Source organism: Thamnophis elegans, chromosome 7, assembly GCF_009769535.1.
Source record: "Thamnophis elegans isolate rThaEle1 chromosome 7, rThaEle1.pri, whole genome shotgun sequence".
Lineage (NCBI taxonomy): Eukaryota > Metazoa > Chordata > Lepidosauria > Squamata > Colubridae > Thamnophis > Thamnophis elegans.
Window position 1 is genome coordinate 55062406 of NC_045547.1, and position 22436 is coordinate 55084841.

General features: G+C 36.9%; 1 protein-coding gene across 1 annotated transcript in view; it reads right to left on the minus strand.

Annotated features, from left to right (window-relative positions):
- NRCAM (neuronal cell adhesion molecule) overlaps positions 1-20889 on the minus strand; it is a 58336-nt gene extending 37447 nt beyond the window's left edge. Inside the window, 14 exon segments of the mRNA XM_032221902.1 lie at positions 1458-1582; positions 2531-2678; positions 2769-2935; positions 3701-3704; positions 6483-6593; positions 8056-8199; positions 9737-9772; positions 9775-9867; positions 11748-11932; positions 12364-12475; positions 14437-14493; positions 15517-15687; positions 20328-20450; positions 20727-20889. Coding sequence (XP_032077793.1) covers positions 1458-1582; positions 2531-2678; positions 2769-2935; positions 3701-3704; positions 6483-6593; positions 8056-8199; positions 9737-9772; positions 9775-9867; positions 11748-11932; positions 12364-12475; positions 14437-14493; positions 15517-15687; positions 20328-20450; positions 20727-20874 — 1624 coding nt within the window. The 5' untranslated portion in view covers positions 20875-20889.
- Between the last annotated feature and the right edge of the window lie 1547 nt (positions 20890-22436).

Consider the following 22436-nt stretch of genomic DNA (forward strand, 5'->3'; position numbering starts at 1 on the left):
ACACGGGCCGTTTTTTGCTCAATTTTGCCCTCACTGGCCGCCAGGCTCTATAAGCCTCCTAAAGGCTATGCATGCAATTTTTTTTGACAAAAACAGGGCCCGTTTTCATGACAAACGGGCCATTTTTTGCTTGTTTTGCGCCCCCCCCCCAGGAGCATTCCTCAAGTCTCCTAAAGGCTATTCATGCTTCTTTTTTTAAAATAAAAAACGGGCCCATTTTTGAAAAAACAGGACGTTTTTGGGAGGTGTGCAAAGTGCAAAAACTTTTTTTAAAAAATTGCTTCTTCAAAGCTTTGGTGCGTCTTATACTCCGGTGCATCTTATACTCTGAAAAATGCGGTATCTTGTTTACATTTCATCAATATCCTTTTCACAATTATCATCATAAAACTATGAATCTCCCATCCTCTTCAGATACATCTGATTGTTTTTCTTAAGTGGATAATCTTTTTACTTCACAGCTAAACTTCATTCTGTAACTTTCAGTTTATTTCTCTAATCTCTGAAGTTTTTTTCAAATTATTTCCACGATCCAGATTCCCTATCTCACTTAGTGTTATATCACTTGCAATTTGATAAGCATTGCCTTAACTTCAACCAGTTATTAATGAAAATATTGGCCAATTTGGAAAATTCTGAATATTTTAATCTCCTTCAGGATAATCCAACAACTGACAAAAAGTGAACCATAACCAATATTTCTTTAGAGCATACTGATATTTTGTTTCTCTCATTTTAATAACAGTATGTGCACCTCCAAGCTCTTTTGAAATCTGTCAAATAAGGCAATTAGGTATTTGTGTGTTACTTCCCTGCTAATGAAAACTTGTACTTTTCCATTAAACCTCCTATGTAGGAGATCTTTCTACAAAAATACTTTCTAATTGGATATGGAGTTTTAAACAAGATTAATTTAATAATGTCTACCTTACCAAATATAAATTCAAAGAATTAAGATATTTTAAAATATTTTTCTATCAGGTTATTTTTTAACTCTACAAAAAACAATAAGCTAATTTATGAAATCACATTATAAACAAAGATACATAATAATTATAATGCATACAGAACCCTAAATATTAAGATTCTGGCATGGAAAGAAAATCTGTACAGAGAAAACTCAGAACTATATTTTCTCAGATCAGGTCCAAATGACGGATATGCTAAAAGCTACCATAGTTTCAGGCAAGTATATAAGAAATCATACTGTCTTTTCTGGTTGTTGTTTTTTGTAACACTTTGGGTTCAAATTTAAGACAGTAATACCTGAAAAATTAGTTTTGTTGAATTTATGGGATCAAAATATATTCTTACTTTTAGATTATTCCAAAACTGAATACCAGAATATTCAGAATAGCTTAAATATCAGATCTTAAATAGATTAAAACCAGTTAATACTTTCACAAAAAGTTAACAGATTTGTTTTTGCTTTAATTCTACATTAAGAGATATCTTACCCACAATAGTGAGTACAGCATTTGCAGAAACACTATCCAATGTAGTATTAGCTAGGCAAGTATATTCTCCACCATCCTTATCAGTGACATTCATAATGGTCAAGTTGTATTTACCTACAATAAACCTGTAATTACAATACATTTAATTATTCCATTATTGCAAACAGTTCTAAATACATACGTTATTAGTTGTAGTATAAGTTGTAGTAAATAACAATAGCATCTTAATACAAATGTACTAGTTACTTGACAGCAGTTCAAGAAAGAATACAGAAGGAGAAACCAAATTGAACGACTAGAGTCCATTACAAAAAAAATGCAAGACGATACAGTGGAATTATGGGACCAGTTAGAACAATGGCAGAACAACAAATGTAGATAATTTTATTTATTACAATAATTTGTCCGCCATTTAATAACTTTCAGAGGAGATGCGATGAATTTAGAATGAGGTTTAAATATTGCAAAATAAATTCACCATATGTGTATGTTGAAATATGCATTCCACAGACATTGCTCAAATCAAAGCACTAAGAAACGACATGCATTATGGACAAATAACAGAGGCATCTGTTGGGGCTGTGTCAAAGCAAAGAAATTAAGAGAGCAATGTAATAATACAAGCTGCACCCCTTTTGTAGCGTGTAATCATATCACACACATGTATGAAATAAGTGAAACTTGTATCCTAGTGGCATGATGCTGCTTTTATCATTTTGATGAAAGTATCAGAATCTGTTATTGTTTTAGTAACATTTGTTTAGTTTAATGTGTTAATCATTACATCATTCTGGTTTTCTTTTCTCTTCGCAGTGTGATCCTAGGAAAATATACTTGGTGAATATATAAAAAAATGCAATAACACAGAGGGGTTATTGAATCTTATTATAGCATACATGCCTGGTGGAGAGAAATCATAATTGGTGCATTGCAGAAAGCACTATCTTAAAAAATAGTAATACTTTATCTGCAACAGGATATATTATTGAATTATAAGTGGAAATATGTATTAAATCCTCTTGTTCGTGTTTAATTAACTTGCAAAGAAGTGGGGCTTGGGTTGGAATACATACCGTCCATCATCTGGTAATTCATCATTTTCTTTCAACCATATAACTGTAGGTATTAATGTTGCATCATATTTAATTATACATTCAAAGAAAACCTGCTCCATCCTTTGTACTACTTTGTATTCAGGCTGCTTAATAATCATTGTGGGTTCTGAAAAATAAAATAATTACTATGATACTTAACAATTACCAATTGGCAAACAGATTAGGAGGCTTTTATTTCAGAGCCAAGGTTTCTTACCCTTGATTTCTAACTGAACATTATTTTGTGCTTTTCCTAGTTTATTTCTTGCTATGCAGGTGTATGTGCCACTGCTGTCCTTTTGGGCTTTCAAAATTTCCAAGGTCCCATTATTATGGAAAACATACTGGTTGCCCTGGAGAATGCTACCTTTCATTCCTTGAAACCTATGTATTGGAAAGAGATTATCCAAATTTTGCATTAATTTAAACTTTATTTGGAGACAAGGTGTCTACTGCATCCCTAAACCCCAATAGACATGTAATAATATTTGATAAACTGTAGAAAGATGATTATATGCATACACAACAAAAAAAGACGCAACTCACACAAAATGTTAATAAATGATTGGATTTAACATGCCTATTTTTAAATACGTATAATGTCCCCAATAAATTTTGGGACTGGCTAACATTTTCATTCTCACCATTCCATGCTCTGAAATTGCTGTTGATCCGTGGGTGATTCTATTGATGAGAACATTTGGTAGGGGAATTGCTTATCCCTGTAATCCCAAACCTAATTGGTAGAATCAATTAGCTGGCAGTTATACAATACAATAGCAGAGTTGGAAGGGACCTTGAAGGTCTTCTAGTCCAACCTCCTGCCTAGGCAGGAAACCCTATATCGCTTCAGACAAATGGCTATCCAACATCTTCTTAAAGACTTCCAGTGTTGGAGCATTCAGAACTTCTGGAGGCAAGCTGTTCCACTGATTAATTGTTCTAACTGTCAGGAAATTTCTCCTCAGTTCTAAGTTGCTTCTCTCCTTGATTAGTTTCCACCCATTGCTTCTTGTTCTATCCTCAGGTGCCTTGGAGAATAGCTTGACTCCCTCTTCTTTGTGGCAACCCCTGAGATATTGGAACACTGCTATCATGTCTCCCCTAGTCCTTCTTTTCATTAAACTAGACATACCCAGTTTCTGCGACCATTCTTCATGTTTTAGTCTCCAGTCCCCTAATCATCTTTGTTGCTCTTCTCTGCACTCTTTCTAGAGTCTCCACATCTTTTCTACATCATGGCAACCAAAATTGAATGCAGTATTCCAAGTGTGGCCTTACCAAGGCATTATAAAGTGGTATTAACACTTCACGTGATCTTGATTCTATCCCTTTGTTTATGTAGCCTAGAACTGTGTTGGCTTTTTTGGCAGCTGCTGTATACTGCTGGCTCATATTTGAATGGTTGTCCACTAGGACTCCAAGATCCCTCTCAGTTACTACTACTGAGCAAGGTACCACCTATACTATACCTGTGCATTTCATTTTTCTTGCCTAAATATAGAACCTTACTCTTTTCACCATATTTTATTAGATAATGCCCAATGTTCAAGTTTGTCAACATTCTTCTGTATCTTAAGCCTACCTTCTGGAGTGTTGGCTATTCCTGCCAGCTTGGTGTCATCTGCAAATTTGATGAGTTCCCCATTTATTCCCTCATCCAAATCATTGATGAAGATGTTGAAGATATCTAAAACTTTGGGGTACTCCACTGCATACTTCCCTCCATGTAGATGCAATTCCATTGAGGAGTACACGTTAAATGTGGTTGGTCAGCCAGTTACAAATCCATCTGGTGGTGATGCTGTCTAACCCACATTCTTCTACTTTATCTAGTAGTAGGTTATGGACTACCTTATCAAATGCCTTACTGAAGTCCAAGTAAACTATATCGAGGCATTACTCTGGTCCACTAATTTTGTCACTTTGTCAAAGAATGCAATAAGATTAGTCTGGCATGATCTGTTTTTGACAAACCCATGTTGGCTTTTGGCTATTATTTTGTTTACTTCTAGGTGTTTGCTAATTTGTTGCTTGATTATCTTTCCCAGAATCTTTCCTGGTATTGAGGTCAGGCTGATATGTCTGTAGTTTCCTGGATCTATTTTTTCCCTTTTTTGAAGATGGGAACCACATCAGCTCTTTTCCTCTGGCAGTTCCCCGGTGCTCCAGGATCTCTCAGTGGTTCTGAGATCTCGTCTGCCAGTTCCTTCAGAACCCTGGGGTGTAATCCATCCGGTCCTGGTGATTTGAACTCGTCTAGGGTAGACAGATGCTCAGTTATCATTTTCTTCCCTATTTCAACTTGGGTTCCTAATCTGATATTTGTAATGCTGTTTTTGATAGGTTGGACTGTTTTATCCCTTTGTGTAAAGAGAGACGCAAAAAATGAGTTAAATAGTTCTGCTTTCTCCCTGTTGCTTGTCACCTTCCTGCCACTTTCTCCCAGCAATTGGCCAATTGTTTCCTTAACTTTTTCTTGTTTTTAACATGTTGGAAGAAGCTTTTTTTTGTTATTTTTTACTTTTGTGGCAAGCCTTTCTCAATGTGAGCCTTAGCTTTCCTCACTTCATCTTTACAGGCTTGGGCTATTTGCTGATATTCTGCCTTAGTTATGTCCCCCTCTTTCCACTTTTTATGCTTATCTTTTTTTGACTTTCAATTTGTCAGAGAGTTCTTTATGCGGCCATGCTGGTTTCTTTTGGGAGCTGTTATTTTTCTTCTTCATTGGTATTGTGCTAGACTGGGCTTTTGTAATCTCATTTTTCAAAATTTCCCAAGCTTCTTGAGTTGTTTTCCCTTGAGGATTCTCATCCATGGAATTCTTCCCAATCTCTCTCCAAGTTTATTGAAATTGGCTCTCTTAAAGTCCAAGACTCTAGTTTGACTTTGTTCTACTACTTGTGTTTGCATAATGTTGAATTCCATGGTCACTTGTCTCCAGGGTTCCTGTGGCTTCAACACCTTCTATCATTTCCTCTCTGTTAGTGAGAACTAAGTCCAATATGGCTGATCCCATTGTTCCCATCTTTACTTTTTAGGAAACAAAGTTGTCTCCTAGGTTTGTTAGGAACCTGTTGGATCTTCCACTTGGTGCAGAGTTTGTTTCCCAGTTGATGTCAGGGTAGTTAAAATCCCCCATTACTATTGTGGCATGCTTCCTACATACCTTAATTAGCTGACTAGCAAAAAGTTCATCTACTTCCTCTGCTTGGTTGGCTGGCTGTAGTATAGACCTATGGCCATGTCATTCCCCCTCCCCAACCTTTAATATTGACCCAAATGCATTCAAGATAGTTCTCATCATTGTTGTGCTCTATTTCTGTTATTCTCTTATTTCTGTTAGTTTCTCTTATTTAAAAGAAAATATAATGATTACTTATAGTCATGGATGTAATTTGTCATCAGATCAGTGGTGGGTTGCAGATGGTACACCTTGGTATGGGCGTACCGAAGCCTGCCTGGAACACCGGATACCGTTCCTGTACAGTGCTCCAGAGGGCCCACCCGCCTGCCCGAGCTCCTTACCGGTCTTTTAAGTCTTTGGTGCTTCCGCACATGGCGCATACAGCATCTATGCAAGGCTCCGCTAAGCAGTTGGACTGTCGCGGAGGCTCACAGAGGTGCTAAGACACATGCACGTGGGCTGCACGTGTCCATGTGAATGCAGCCGGACCCATTCCAACTGTACCAGTTGGAACGGGATCCGGAACCCACCACTGCATCAGATGTTTGCTATATAGTGTAAGACAAATTAATTATGTATAAAATTGAAAAATAAATTAATCACATGAAATGGAAGACAAACAATTAAAGTACACAAAAAGGTATAGATCTCTATTTAACTTTCTAGATTCCCGCAATATTCATCAGTTTAATGCGCATTAAGCATTAATGATCCCCCCCCCCCCGCAAATTGTGAGTGACTTACCATTCAGTTCAGGCATAGGTGAACCAAAAAAAACACAATCTAGCAATGCAGGATTATTTTCAATGACTTGATAAAGTTTATTGTATGGAGTAAGGATTCTTGGTGGTTCGGCTGAAAAAAAAAATTCAAATGTTATGAATATTTTGAATGCATTTGTGTAGGAAAGTTATATATCTAGCTTATTTATATAAGTGTATATGTCTAGCATTGATGATGTTACCTACTTTGGGCAATTAAATGCCCCAATAACATGTAATAATAACGTTGCCATTTTCATACTCTAAGTCAGTGGTCTCCAACCTTGGCAACTTTAAGATCTGTGGGCTTTGCTGGCTGAGGAACTCTGGGAGTTGAAGTCCACAAGTCTTAAGTTGCCAAGGTTGGAGACCCCTGCTCTAAGTGAATTATGTTGCCATTATCCTACTCTAAGTGAATTAAATAGAACTCTCTGCTGTTACAGATATGTGACGTTGGGGGAAAAGTGTCTTTCATTCAAGTAAACGTAATATTTGAGATCTCAATAATAAATGTATTATCACTTTTTTTATTTTCCAAGACAGTTCTCTGTCTTATATCTTATGTAAAATTTGAATAAGACTAGTAACGATCTAAGACAAAATATTTAGGGATTGTCTTTAGTCGGACATTATTATCCCAGGGACCACCTGTAATCCAGTTTGGAACAGCATTTAAAGTCCGGCTTTAGGCACAAATCCAGTGGATGGCTTTGGGCCATATACTCTCCATTGTAGAAAAAGGCAAGGGCAAACCACTTCCAAAAATGTTGCCAGGACAACTGCAGGGACTTGTGTAAGCAGTCACCAGGAGTCGAGACTGATTTGAAGGCACATGTATCTTAAAAAGTTGAGTAATACAATAATTTTCTTATGCAAATTACATACCACCGAACCTAATGATCTCCCAAATAAAGATGAATAGGATTGCATATAAGAGTGATGGCTCAGTGGTTAAACAATGCTTAGCTTGTCAGCTGGAAAGCTGAATAGCCCATGTTCAAGACCCAAGTGCCGCACAATGGGTTGAGCTCCCATTACTTGCCCCAGCTTCTGCCCATCTAGCAGTTCAAAATCATGAGAGTAGATAAATAGGTACCACTTCAGTAGCAAGGTAACAGCATTCTGTGCACCTTGGCATATAGACATGCTATCCATGTGACCACAGAAACGCCTGTGGACAAACTCTGGCTCCCTTTGCTAAGAAGTACCATTCCTGACAGTCGGATAGGGGAAAACTTTACTTTTATAGGATCTAGCCTACTACTTCCCCCTAATAAAGATGAATAGGATTGCATTAAGACTTTATTGGGGACATTTGAGGTTGAGATATCAAATCTGACATTCATTATATGCTTTTTTATTCATTAACTATACTGTTTTTATGCATAATAATTACATTTATATTAATATAGTAATATAACTGAGATGCTGGAAAGACAAGTCCAATAAATACTAAAGTTACCTATGAGTCAATATTGTAGCATGTACTGTCTACTGATGAGTAATAAAGCACCATTATTATTGGATTTTTTAATTTTTAAAAAGCACCGTCTTACCTAAAATATTGACAAATGCATTTGCTAATAGATATCCATATTCATTAGAAGCATTACACTGGTATACAGCACTTGATCTTTCTTGCACATTAGTAAAAATAATTGTATCACCATCAACTTTTCTACTGGGTTCTTCAGGAGCAACTGTTAAAACACAGGATAGATTAAATTATTCAACACTGAAAAAACTATTCTTGAATTGTAAGAAAATCATTTGAAGCAAGGTCAGAAACACTGTATACATACATACATACAAACATACAAACATACATACATACATACATACATACATATGCAGTATTTCTGACTTACCTTTAAATTATTTTCTACATATATATTCCATACTTATTCCTTTCACTTTGTCAGCACCAACCTTATTTGAACTCAGAATTAGTTTAATAGTTTAATATTAATAGTCCATATCAGGTTATGATAATTAGATCTCAAGCCAGTAGATCATTGTATCAGCAAATATAAACTCCACTAATATTAATATGAACATTCCTGCAAGCTAGCTTTTGATTTTATCTATAGGCTCAGTATTTCTTAATATTATTTGAGATGCACTTACAACTGGAGATGGAAATTACACTGGAATTTTCTTCATGCAAAAAATACACTACTCAGTTTTGGTTTCTCATCTCTTCTTCACAGATCAAGGTAGGCAGTTGTGTCACTATAAATATTTCTATAATTCCCAGCAGGAGGGTCAGTAATGGAGAAAGCTGGGAACGTATAACATAGCTATAGGGTCATAGGCTTATTTTTTGGATTATATGCAAATAGGATAGGATATTTTTTTCTCAAAGATTAAAGCATAGCAAATGCTCTAATATAATTAGGAAGGCAATTTCATACTCTTCTTCCCTATTTATCTTTGTTCCTCTCAGTTCTGCTTCCCATCTTGCTTGGAACATCTTTAGTTTGCTTGGAATTCTTTTTAGGAGTGTACAATCAAGTATAAAAATAAGTGTTAAAATCAATTGTACAATTAATGTATAATCAGCTATATACCAGTTGAGCATACCAGTGCATAAAAAGCATGAATCATCATTTATAAAAATAAATACAGTATTAAAAATCTTCTTAAAGTGTTTCTCCCCTATATGAGTTTAGCAATCTAGTGCTTTCTTATCCCTTTCCTCTGATTAATTGCTTCATATGAGATGCGTGGCTCTCTCTTTGTGAAGCACAATTTGAAATGTTCTTTTCCAGAGTCCCTGCGTCAATGTGCATAACAACTTAATGGGAAGAAAAAAAAAACTTCAGAAAGGGTTGAGTGGTGGCCTGTTTTTAGAAACATCAAGGAACTACTATTTCACACTGAAGCACTTGATAGAATTGGTTTTAGATTCTTTCAACTTCTTAGTTAATGATCTGATTACAATGCAGATTCAAAAGCTCTTACTTTGTAAGACAAAATACATTCATTTCTTAAATAAATAAATGGTAAATTCATAATTTTCTATTTTAGATTTAATCGTTATTCTCTCTGTGTGTAATCTTTAGAGATTGATGTCCATTATTCTACTTACATTAAACTATACCAAGCTCTATAAATGTGTGGAATGTTTTGCTCATTCTAAACAAAACTTTGACTACTTGTTCAAAAACCTATATTAACAAAACCACTAATATCAAGCAGAATTTAACATGACATAAAAGTGAAAACAGCCCATACTTTCAACTGGAATTCCATTTGCTAACCAGTTTATGCTGGGTTAGGATTGCCACTAGTTCTACAAATCAAGGAACCATCTTCTCCAGGAGATAATACAAGGTTGGAAGGTTCTCTTATCCAATAAGGGGCAGCTGAGTTTTAAAAAAGAAGCAAAAACATTCAGCAACTAATTTTTGCAGTGGTAGCAGTATATTATGTTACATATATTAATATAATTAATGTCAAAACTCCAAATGTATACAGAACAAAAATGCATTTATTAAAAATAGAATAAATTGTTCGGTTAATAATCAAAAGTTTGGTAGCATTTTTTTCAAACTATTTTTTTTTATTAAAGGCATAAACTTTCATTACCTACAACTCACTTTAATCATCTTCATCTTCATTTTGATTCTAAAAAGATGCATAAATCATCTTTTTATACTAAGAGCTTTTACATTTAATAGTATTACCACAATTACCACTGTGTGGTAAACTCTTTTCCAATCTCTAAAAATCTTCTTGTGTCAGAAGCATAATGAGTTGAGAGACTGAAGGATGGGGAAAATAGCTGAACATACAATTAGGGATAATCCTTGCTCAACATTCATTTGTTTTGGGACTGTTTGAAGTTAGTGTTGAATGAAGGGACATATGATCTGGCCAAATTCTGGCCATTGCAGTACTCCTGCAGTCACATGAAAAAAATTTGAGCCCACTTGGGACTATCTGCATTTACAACTGTCATTTGCCTACCAGCTGCTACCAGCTGCCCCTTCTACCTGGCCTTGCTCCTCACCACAGCTGTGCCTGCCACCTTGTATGCCACTACTGAACCAGGTGACCCTCTTTTGTGCACCTTCTGTCACACCAGTACATCTGGGGGTTTTCTCTGCCATGACCACGATCTCTATTTGTGTGTCAGCCAGCATCTTCATTTGCAGCTAGGACAAAAGAAGATGGCATGAAAGAAGGCTGTGTCAAGTATGTATTAATACATGTTGCAGCAATTAGCAGGACTAGGCAGCAGGGGCAGCTGGTGGCAGTAGATTGGCAGGCAGCCGAAAGGGCAGATATGTGAGGAAGCAGTTTTACCTTACTAGCTCAGACTGGAAGGGACCAAGCCCGGAATGGCTTGGATTGGGGTGAATCCTTGTCTAACAACCAAGAGGCATTACCATCATATTTTTTAAAAAAATGTTTTAAACTTACCTTTATTGTTTTATAAATAATTCAAGGTAGTAGACATACCAAATAGTCCTTCCTGCTCCTATTTTTCTCACAACAACCAAGTGACTTCGGCTGAGAGACAGTAACTGGCTCAAAGTCAGCCAGCCAGCTTACATGCCCAAGGCGCAACTAGAACCCACGGCCTCCCGATTTCTAGTCTAGTGCTGTAACCATGAGATCAATCACCTCTTTATTTTGTTATAAGATCCTGTTATTCAAAGTTTTGTGTAGCAAATTTCTGATCCTGCTCTCGAAAAATTCCTGATAATCAAATTTAAGATGTATCCAGAAATGCCAAATCTGAACAATTTAGAGGCCAGAAACAGCATGCAATTATGATACTTCTATCATCCCTGGTGGTCTCTCCTTGCTGCACTGACATGTGGCAGTTTATTACAACTTTTATAAATCTTTTTATTTTCTTCTAACATTTCTTTCCTGTCATTGGTTCTATTATTTACTACTTCGCCCTCTATAATATCATGGAAATAAAATGTAAACTTAGATGAAAGAAAAATATAACTGCAACCCTCAGAAACTGAAAAGTTGACTACAATAGTCCATCAGATTCAAATAGATTACATTTTACATATCTCATGTTTATTATGAATTATCAAAAAAGGATGATAAGACACTAAGAAAATAAAAAGTTTCTATGAAGTTCCAATTAATCATATGCAACTTGGCCACTTTTATTTTTATTAAAGGATGTATTTCTGATCTGGCATGAATGTGAATTCAGAAATGTCTACAGAATATACATGTTAACTTCTAAATGCTAAACAAGACAACATAATTTTACCTTTGACATTGACTGTAATAACATGATAAGCAGAACCCAAACGATTTGTTGCCATACATTTATATTTCCCTGAATCAGCTTGAGAGACATCTATAATTTTGAGGGTTTTATGAAAATTGTCAAATAAAGTCCTGTTGACAGGAAGGTCGCCACCCTCTTTGCTCCAGCGGATTAATGGTGTAGGTCTGATAGAAGAAAATATCATTAAGAACAGTTGAGATTACAATGTTTAAATAAAGTACATTTTGGAGTTTTTAATAATTAAACTAATTTAATAATGGTTTAAAATCCAAACATATAATCATTTATTCTACGTTTTGAAAAAGGTACTAAATACTTATTATATACTATTTAAATTTTATTGGTTCTATTGCCTGTATACTATGTGTTATCTTAATTGGACAAGGCTGAAAGGCAGTATTGCCACTTGTTATAATTTGATCAAGTATAATAAATATAATGGTATGTGGGAAAGACCTTGGGAGGCTGAGCAAAGAGATGCTGCCAGGGAAATGATCAGATAAAAGACAGCATAGTCCACACATGTATAGTAGCTATCCACAGCTGTATAATGGTATCATTATACTTATTTTCCTTGATTAAAATGACAACTCACAATCCTTCTGCAATACATTCCAGCATGAGAGTGTTTCCTCTTAGTTCAATTTTGCTACTTGCATTTCCAGCAGGTGTTAGAAGAGTTGGCTGTCTTTCTGAATAAAATCTGACTAAAAAAAGGAAGAAAAAAAATTATATATCATTTAATGGAAACAAAATCTACACCAAAACTAATTCTTTGTATCCAGTGCAATGCATGCTTGAATGTGTCTATACATTCAGTAAATTATATAGAAATAAGTGTTTTTAGCTAGGGTTCTATGACTTGCTCGATTATCTAATCATTTTGCAAGAGATAATTTTGACAGAGATAAAGGTGTTGCTTTGTATATCAAAACCTTGCTTTTCCTATCATTTTTTAAAAAAATGCAAATTTGATCACAGATTGCAAAAGCAACTTTTCCTTGGAAAATTTATTATTTAACTCTAATATAAAAACTCTTAGGATAAATAAAACACAACAATGAAAATATTAGGCACTGAGTTATAATGATGGGCAAACGTTTCCATGGAAAAACTTTGATTTTGAACTATATATTAATTTAATTGTTATACAATTTAATTTAATTATCTTTCATGTATATTCAAACCCTTACTCTCATTAATGGGATTTTGAATAATTATAAGCAATGTACAGTAGCTCAATGCAGCTTTAGTTCCTGTGGTGGAATGTAGTCTGGATTCCCAGGAAGGAGGGGCTGCACTCCATAAGCAAAGAGGCAATGAAGCATGAAATATTTGGTTGGGAGGAAAACCAGCAATTTCAAGAGTATATCTATACTGAGGCAAATAGTTTCTTAGTTTGGCATGGTTTCGGTCTATAAGTAAAGAACAATAAAGGAAACTATTCAGAAATAACTTCATATGTATTTCTTGGTTCCTAAGAGACTTGGCAGTTCCACAACTTCTCTTAAGAAAATACTAGAACTGTAATTTGATATAATTTTATTCTTTGGGGATTTCTAACATCTGCACATACTTAGTTCCTTAACTTGGGGATTACTTTTAATAATGGAATAAAGGTATATCCAGGGAGAAAGAAGTTATAAAAAATAGTATGTTCCAGAAATCCAGAGTGAGCAGGTTTGCCCTGCCCTGTTTTTTGCATATGAGCTTTATGCATTTAAAAAAAAATAAGTTACCTACTGTTTTAATGGGAAAGGGGAACATTATCAAGCACTGTATCTAACAAAAGTTGCAAATCAGCCAGTACAAAAATGTTCTAATTTAAATAATGTTTTATGAAAAAGTAGAAGACAAATTGATTTCTACATATGTTTCAATTCCTGAAATAGTCATGGGCCATGGCAACTGAAAAGGAAACCAATTGCACTTGAAAGTAGGTAAAGTGAAGTAAAGGGAGCCTATTATATCAGACATACATACATGTGGTGTGTGGTGTGTGGTGTGTGTAATATATCTATATATTTGCATCTATCCTATGGTCTCAATATATATATTATACCTATATAAGCATAGCTTAACAAATATATTAAAAAGATGGTAATATAATAGACGTATTACAAGTGGGTTTGTCTTTTTATTTATTGCTTTAAAAAAAGTGGATATTTATACAAAGAATAATATTCATAATGAGAACCATAGCTTTGCTAAGGACTGGAATAAATAAATAAAGTGTCACATTAGAAGATAAATAATTTTAAATATGTAGTAAATATATTCATCTTAATGCAAATTATTAAGTCATTTAACAATACATTTGGTAAGTTATAAAACAGAACGTAGTTTTTCATTGCTTTTTAACAAATTAATTGCCATTTCGAATAAGTATGCACTATTGTGTAGTTCCAGGAGTAATAAATCATCAGAAAAAAATATGAAAAGAAATATTGTTAGGTTGATTCTTGGGTCAAAATGAAACATGTTCTTCATGCAAATATTTTGCTGTTATTTCCTAATTATCTAAACTTAATAACATTATGTAAATTGCTTAACATATCTCCAGTTCTAATGAGATCTACATTAATGTAGCATGAGCAAAACAACCATGAATTAATGTTAGTTGACTAAATTCTATATGAATGGAATAATGTTCATCTCTAAAACTCACCACCATAAAAATCAGAGTCACTCATATTAGCAGTTAATGTTTCATTCAATGAATCCACTGAAACAAATAGAATATCATGAAGAATGCAGCCAACAAAATTAAATGTGGGACTCAGAAATTAATTCTGTTATCACTACAACCAATGCTTTAACCTCAAGCACAAAGAATTCAAGATAGAAAATAGGAAAAATGGGAAAACAATGGATCAAGGTAAACTGCTTCCAAATTCGATTGCAGAAAATATGACTTCAGCAACAGAGTGGTCAATGCCTGGAATGCACTACCCGACTCTGTTGTTACATCCTCAACCCCCCCCCATAACTTTAACAACCTGTCTAGCGTGGACCTCACCCCTTTCCTAAGAGGTCTGTAAGGGGGCGTGCATAAGCGCACGCCTACCGTCCCTGTCCTATTGTCCCCATTTATTTGTACCCATTTCCTGTGTTCATGTACATGTTTATACTTATACCTGGTATCTCGTACATGTTTGACAAACTAAATAAAATAAATAAATAAATAGCCGTCTTCTGGATGAGGAGCATATTTGATTCCTTCAGAGTTAGTTCCCCTATACTAGAAATTCCCAAATATTGAGGAAAATCCACCTGCCTCCAAGAAAGTTTCTCAAAGAGGTCAGGGTTGTAATTGGCACAAATATGAAATAAAATTATTTTATCTTTCCAGGCTACAGAAGCTACAAGTTGCTCTTCTGATCTACAATTTGTTTTTTTTTTGTTTTTTTGATGTGATTATCACATGAAACTTCACTTGCAAGTAGGATCTGAATTAGTATGATACCTAAAAACTTATCAAACTGTATTCAAATGAAACTTGAAATTTTGCTAAGCAGTTACTTAATCCTACTGATGTCAAAAGTACTGAAACTATTTAAGAATAGCAACATATACTGTGATAGTTGTAATAAAGATATATTGCAAATTATTTTGACTCCTTTCCAAATATTTCATTTCGATATGTTGCAAGGCACAATTTGCAAAAAAATGTTTTCTACTATACTAATATAAATTATATTTTGGCTAAATATAATGTCTACAAACCAATTTAGAAATTCATACCTACCTGGTTCAACTCTTAATGAAATAGGTTGCTTCTGTTGAATAGTTTGAGTGTGGTTAAATCTTGCATAACATATATAATCTTCACGGCTATCTTCTTGTATTACATTAGAAAAATAGAGATCTCCATTTAGACTTTGTGAAACTCTATTATTTTGAGGCAGCTTTTGAAAAGCTATAAAAATAAAAAATGAAACATCTATAATGCCAGCTCACAATATATAATTATTTTAAGCATATATGTAAATTACCAACATTTCTTCTGGTAAGATACTCCTGTTCTATAGCCACAATTAATCCAGTTCAAATTGAAGGGATTTTTACCTTTAAAATATATTTTTCTTAACTGATATATTCCACAACAACTTCTATCACTATGACAGTTTCAGAACTATATTCCAGTTCATTTTATGGTTTGTATAATTCAGGGGTGTCAAACTCAAGGCCCGTGGGACCGTCCTGGAAACAACAAAGGACTGGCCTGCAGGATGGTATGGAACTTGGGAGATGTGTAGCCAAAATAACATTCCTTCTCAGAAAGTCAAGGTCGCTCCATCTCTGCACCTGGACAGATGTGGATGGGGAGGAATCTTCATCCACAGCAGTGACTGATTGGACCATTTGATGGGCTTGTAGGTATTGGGGCAGGGTCTTCAACTTTCAACTGGGTGGGGGAAACCTGGAAGCTTTCAGATTTGGGTTTTACCAGATGTGCCAACATGGCTCTTCTAATAAATTGGTGTTTTGAGGAACTTATTGCCCGAGGTATTATTTCATAGTGGATGCTATTTGGCAACCTGACATTCACCCAAATCTTCATTAACAACAACACCAGCTCCCTGAATTCTGGGGTGTTGTCTGGGGTACTAAGCCCCAATGCTGACCTGAAACCAGGCAGTGTGAAGACTCAGGGAAAATGGAGCATGAGGACACACCAGATGGCAGCTATGGGGATGGCAGGAGCGAGTGGCAAGGTCTTGCAGATTCCTGGTGGCAAGACGGATTAGCAATCAAGGGCGCCTGACTGAGACGTCGCAGTCAGCACCTGGAAATCCGGGTCTGGCGGAGGAAACCCCAGGCCAAGCAAAGGGGATCGGCGGGAAGCCTGCAAATAGCCACTGCCGATTGGGATGCCAAGTAGTGCTCGTCAGTCATGGGTGAGTTGAGACCGCTCAATCCCTGATGCCTGCCCTTGGCCGAGACCTGGGACTCCTCCCATGGGACCCCAGTGACACAAGTCACATGCGGCCACCGGGGCCAATGCAGTCGGGAATGAGCTATGAAAAAGGCTGCAATTGGCTTGGCTTGCCGGAGCTCCCTGTCCCTCAGCCACTGCCGCCAATGCAGGCTGCAGGGGTCTATGGAGTGGGCTACATCTACCTAGGTCCACCAGGGATTTTCATTCCCCAGTGACCATGACCCAGTGGCTGCCTGGAAGGAGCTGTGATGCCGGCTATGGCTGGATTGGCTCACTGGGACCATCCACCCCAGAGCAGCTGGAGCCAACTCAACCTCCATACTTGTTGGTCGCAACCCCTGGATCCAACAAAGCCTGCAACCTGTAAAAAAGGCAAAACTCCCCCACTCGACTGGTCAAGATCAAGAGCTGAGCATGAGAGCGGAAAAGGGGAGATTTGCTTAGCAGGGTGTGGAGGCTCCACTCCAGCCTCCAAAAGTTGAGGATGCCCAAGCCAAGGAAGGCTTAACAAAACTGGTTGAAGGAAGCAGTAGGGAGGATGACCCAATGATCAGCGTAGCCATCCCACCCTTTACTATCAAAAGCTGGATAGTAATGCTGGAAATCAGAGCCCAAGGTGAAGTAGAAGCTGTCACAGACACCAGCTGAACCAGATGCCTAATCAGCCTCCCCATAGTCAAGCAGCTAGGCATTCGCATGAGACCCCTCAAGTGAGCCATCTGTTTCGAGCAGGTAGATGGCACACTGATCGGTGGAGTACCATCCACCTTAGTCATGGAATTGGTCACATTAGAAATGGGGCGTCATTGGGAACTCATCCAATTTGTCGTAGCCCCCAAAATGAATGAGTCCATCATACTGGATCTTCCCCGGCTAGACAAATGGGGACAAACCATCACTTGGGAAGGCAGCTATAGAAAGCTGACTATAGGCGTTGGGCCGCTGCCTCTTGTAACGTCAGACCCAGGCCAAGTCTCCATAAGACACGGCAACAATAACAAGCCACAAGCTGCCACCCCTGCAACATAGGCCCTGCACAGTTATCTGCAAATGCCAAAGGAATACCGAGACCTAGTGGGGGTCTTTAGTGAAGAAGATTGCAACCTTCTCCCTCCTCACTGCTCCACTGTCTGCAATAGAGTTTAGCAATAGCAATAGCAGTTAGACTTATATACCGCTTCATAGGGCTTTCAGCCCTCTCTAAGTGGTTTACAGAGTCAGCACATTGCCCCCAACAATCCGGGTTCTCATTTTACCCACCTCGGAAGGATGGAAGGCTGAGTCAACCCTGAGTTGGTGAGATTTGAACAGCCGAACTGCTGAACTGCAGTCAGCTGAAGTAGCCTGCAGTGCTGCATTTAACCACTGCGCCACCTCGGCTCTATGTACCAGTGGTCAAGCTACCAAAGCCAAAGCCAAAGATGTACTCCATGACTCCAAGAGAGATGGAGGAACTAAGGAGGTACATTGATGACAACTTAGCAAGAGAGTTTATTCAACTTGCAAAGTCCAAGTGGCAGTCCCAGTACTCTTTAAAGAGAAGGATTGGGGGGGGGGATGAGGCTCTGCATTGACTTTCATGGAATTAATGCTGTGTGCATGGAGACCACCTACCCCTTACCCCTCATGAAGGATACTGAACCACGTGTCCAAGGGCAAAACCTTCACAAAGTTAGACCTGAGAGAAGCCTACTACTGCATACAAATTAGAGAAGGGGATGAGTGGAAAACTGCATTCAACTACTCCCTTGGTAACTTCCAATTCAAAGTCATGTCGTTCGGCTTACAGGGAGCCCTTGCAATATTTATGCAACTAATCAACGAAGTGCTGCATGAATACTTGTACCAAGGGGTTCTAGTCTACTTGATGACATTCTCATAGTCAGTGAGATTTTAGCGGAGCATGTGAAGCTAGTGTGACAAGTAGGGAAAAAGCTTCTCACTGCCAAACTGTACGCAAAGCTGTCAAAGTGTGAATTCCACAAAACCTCTCTGAACTGCCTCAGCTAGCAATTATCTAGCAGAGGGGTGGAAATGGATCCAGGGAAGGTTAAAGTAGTCCTCGACTGGCAATCCCCGCACACTCGCAGGCAACTTTAAAGCTTTTTGGGGTTTGCCAACTTTTATAGACAGTTTATCCCAGCATTTGCAGAAGTCGCCCTGTCCTTAACAGAATTGTTGAAAATGAGGTCCCCTCCAACAAAACAAAAACCACTCAACCTCTTGCTTGGACAATGGATTGCCAAAAAGCCTTCGAAAAGTTGAAGAGACTCTCTGCCCAGGAACCAATCCTGCAGCACCCTGATCCAGAGTGGCCATTCTTTATCCAAGCCACTGCAAGTGATGTAGCAATAGCAGCAGTACTACTGCAACAAAACCCAAAAGGACAACTCCTGCCATGCGCTTATATCAGGGGTGAAATTCACAAGGTTCTGACAGGTTCTGGAGAACCGGTAGTGGAAATTTAGAGTAGTTCGGAGAACCGGCAAATGCCACCTCTGGCTGGCCAATCACTCCATGCACATGCGGAAATGTATGACTAGTTTTTCTTTCTTTCTTTTTTCTTTTCCGCTATAATTTTGCAACCAGTGAGACTAAAACCAATTTCGTTGTATTTATTTTGCACAATGACAATAAAGACTATACTATACTACTATACTAAACTCCTATCATGATTGAGGGTAAGCAACACTCCAAAATTAAGGACATCCTGGATTCGCACAAACATACCATGGCATCACACAATACCTAGTTGCTTGGAAACACCTGTCCCCCTATCAGAATGAGTGGGTTACTAAAAAACATGTTAAGAGCCCCCAACTTACTGAGAAAGTTCAATTTACAGTATCCCGAGAAACTCAAATAATTCACTGTACTGTTTTCTCTTTGTGCTTATTTTTCAGGTGGATTTCTCCTATTCCTAGGGAGGCAACATGTCAGGTCCCATAGATCCCTATTGGGATGCTATCATTCTGGTGGGGATGGGGCTTGGGTGCATTCCTTTGCTTATAGCCTTTTTCCTGATGTCTATACGTATATCCTGTACTTTGATTTACCTTCTTGGGAATGTAATGAGGGAGGACCATCTGTTTTGTCTCAGTTCCAAAGCCTCCTGCAAGAGATGCCTGAGAACAGTTTCTTATCACATTCTCAGCCTCAATTCTGAAAACAACTACCTGTGGATTGGCTCATTCAACATCGAACTGAGGGGAGGGGTTTCTAACTGCGTTATCCTAACTGAATTAGGATCTCAGATCCTGCTTCTTTTGTCTTGCAATATTATTTTATTCTTTCAATAAAGGGTTCCTTTTGAAATGTTAATTGTTTCAAGAGTTCTGCTTTCTTGAACGGAGAGTAGAGGCAGACCCTTCACCCACAATGTAAGATTTCCCTTTGTTGAAGGATCAGGGCTTATCAATTATTTTGGCAGTCCAAATTATTATAAGCCTGCAACAAAATGAATTCCCAATGAATCCTAATTTCAACTGATGTGTAAAATAGCAAAATAAACCTCTCCCATATGTCTTATTGCTATAATCCATAGATCATCAGAAATAGAAAAACTGAAAATCTAATTTTAGTTTTGTAGTTGCATATGGGTTTCAAATGTAACTTACAGTTATCCATCCAGAATATAATAGGTGGTGGTAACCCTGCTGGTGGCCTGCAGGGAATAATTGTATATTGACCTTCAGTAACTCTTATTGGAACTAGCTTTTCTTTAGTCCACAAAGGAGATCCTACATGGAAAAACATACCGTCATTTAGTCTTAGGCTTAAAAGAAACAACCAGGAAAGGAAAATACTATTAATATAGCATAAATATCAGACAAAATGAAATTTATATTTAATATTTATATACAAGTTAACAAACAGAATGGTATTCTTTCTTAGGTAGGAATTTGATTTTGATGAGTGATATAGCCTGTTACAGAAAAGCAAGGATTTCAAACAGAGAGGGAAAACTATTTGCAAGAACTGAGAAGAAATAAAAGTTTCATTAATATTAAACTTACGGGATGCTCTTATAACAATATTATTGGAAATTGCTGCTCCAAGCACATTCCTTGCTGTACACTGATAAACACCTTCATATAATTCTGCTTTTCCTCCATTTTCTTCAGTAATTATATTTATTAAAAGAGTTCCTGAATGAGGCTTCATTCTTATTCGTGAATCTTTATCTATATCAAAGTGAGTTCCATTACGTGTCCATGAAAAGCTATCAATAAAATAAAAACACTGAAAAAAAACTTTATTAAGAACACATCTTGTTTTAAGAAAATGTACAAATTATAATAGTATAAACATAGTAGTAGTAATAGTAGCAGCAGCAGCAGCAGCATTGTGAGAAGCAAAGATAACAATTTTCTTAAAACACTTATCTCTATTTAATCCTTTTAATTTTCTTTTCATTTTCTCCAGTTAACAAAAAAGTCAAGTATGGGCAGATTTCCATATATTGAAGGCTTATAAACTGGTTCATATACATCAAGTAATAATTAAAGAGTAAAAATTCTTAAGAAATGTGTTATATTCTTCTTATTACTACAATAGTTTCCTCTTCAGAAACTTTGTGATTATCTATTAAGACATCCTTTTTTCCCCCCTGAAATTCATATATTCCTTTCAGAATTTTTTTGTCTTCTCCACTGACATTTGTACCCTCTAATTAGGAAATTATATTTTCTTAACTCTTTATTTTTAAAGTAAGTAAAATCACTCTTTACTGGTTGCTGTTTATAGATTGTGAAATGGAAAAACCTTTGAAATTTTTTTTGCATACAATATTTTTAGCAAAGTAAAATTAAAAATACTGATCATGTTGTATAATTATTTTGACATATAGGACAGTATACAGTATGACCCAGTGGTGGAATTCAATTTTTTTTATTACCGGTTCTGTGGGCATGACTTGGTGGGCATTGGGAGGGGAAGGATACTATAAAATCTCCATTCCCTCCCCACTCCAGGGGAAAGGTTACTGCAAAATCCCCATTCCCTCCCGATCAGTTGGGACTCGGAAGGCAGAGAATAGATCGAGGCAGGGACAGTCAGACGTGGTATTTACTGGTTCTCCAAACTACTCAAAATTTCCGCTACCGGTTTTTCAGAACTGGTCAGAACCTGCTGAATACCACCTCTGATATGGCCTGATTAACAGCTTTTTCCATATACAGCAGCCAAATCATTAAGATGTTCTTGGGTTTATGCTTATTTATAAGACAACTTAAGAAAGCATGTTCTTAATGCTGGAAGCCCAAATATGATTGAACAGAGATAAATTTGAGATGTTAACAGCACATTCAATGATCAGGATGATGTATATAGTACTACCACCAACATACTGAATCCAATGACAGGTTCAACCATCCTCTCGCCTTCTGAAAATGGAATAATGTATTTAGTTAGACCACATCTACTTTGGCCACTTTGATCTGGATATAAATCAGGAGCTTCTTAGCAATGGTTCTAGTTATGAATGTTAACTATTTAAAATAAAATAATTAAGAAACAAGTACCCTGAACGTTGAATAGTACTTCTGAATCTGATGGGAGCCATGCTTTGAACATATAAAGGATGTTCTTATACACACAACACACAACACACACACACGTACACATGCATGCGTGCACACACAAACACATATTCCATAGTATTACAACAATGATATTGAATTACTTTCCTTTCTCCTGCCACCCCTCCTGAAAGCACAGCAGAAGAT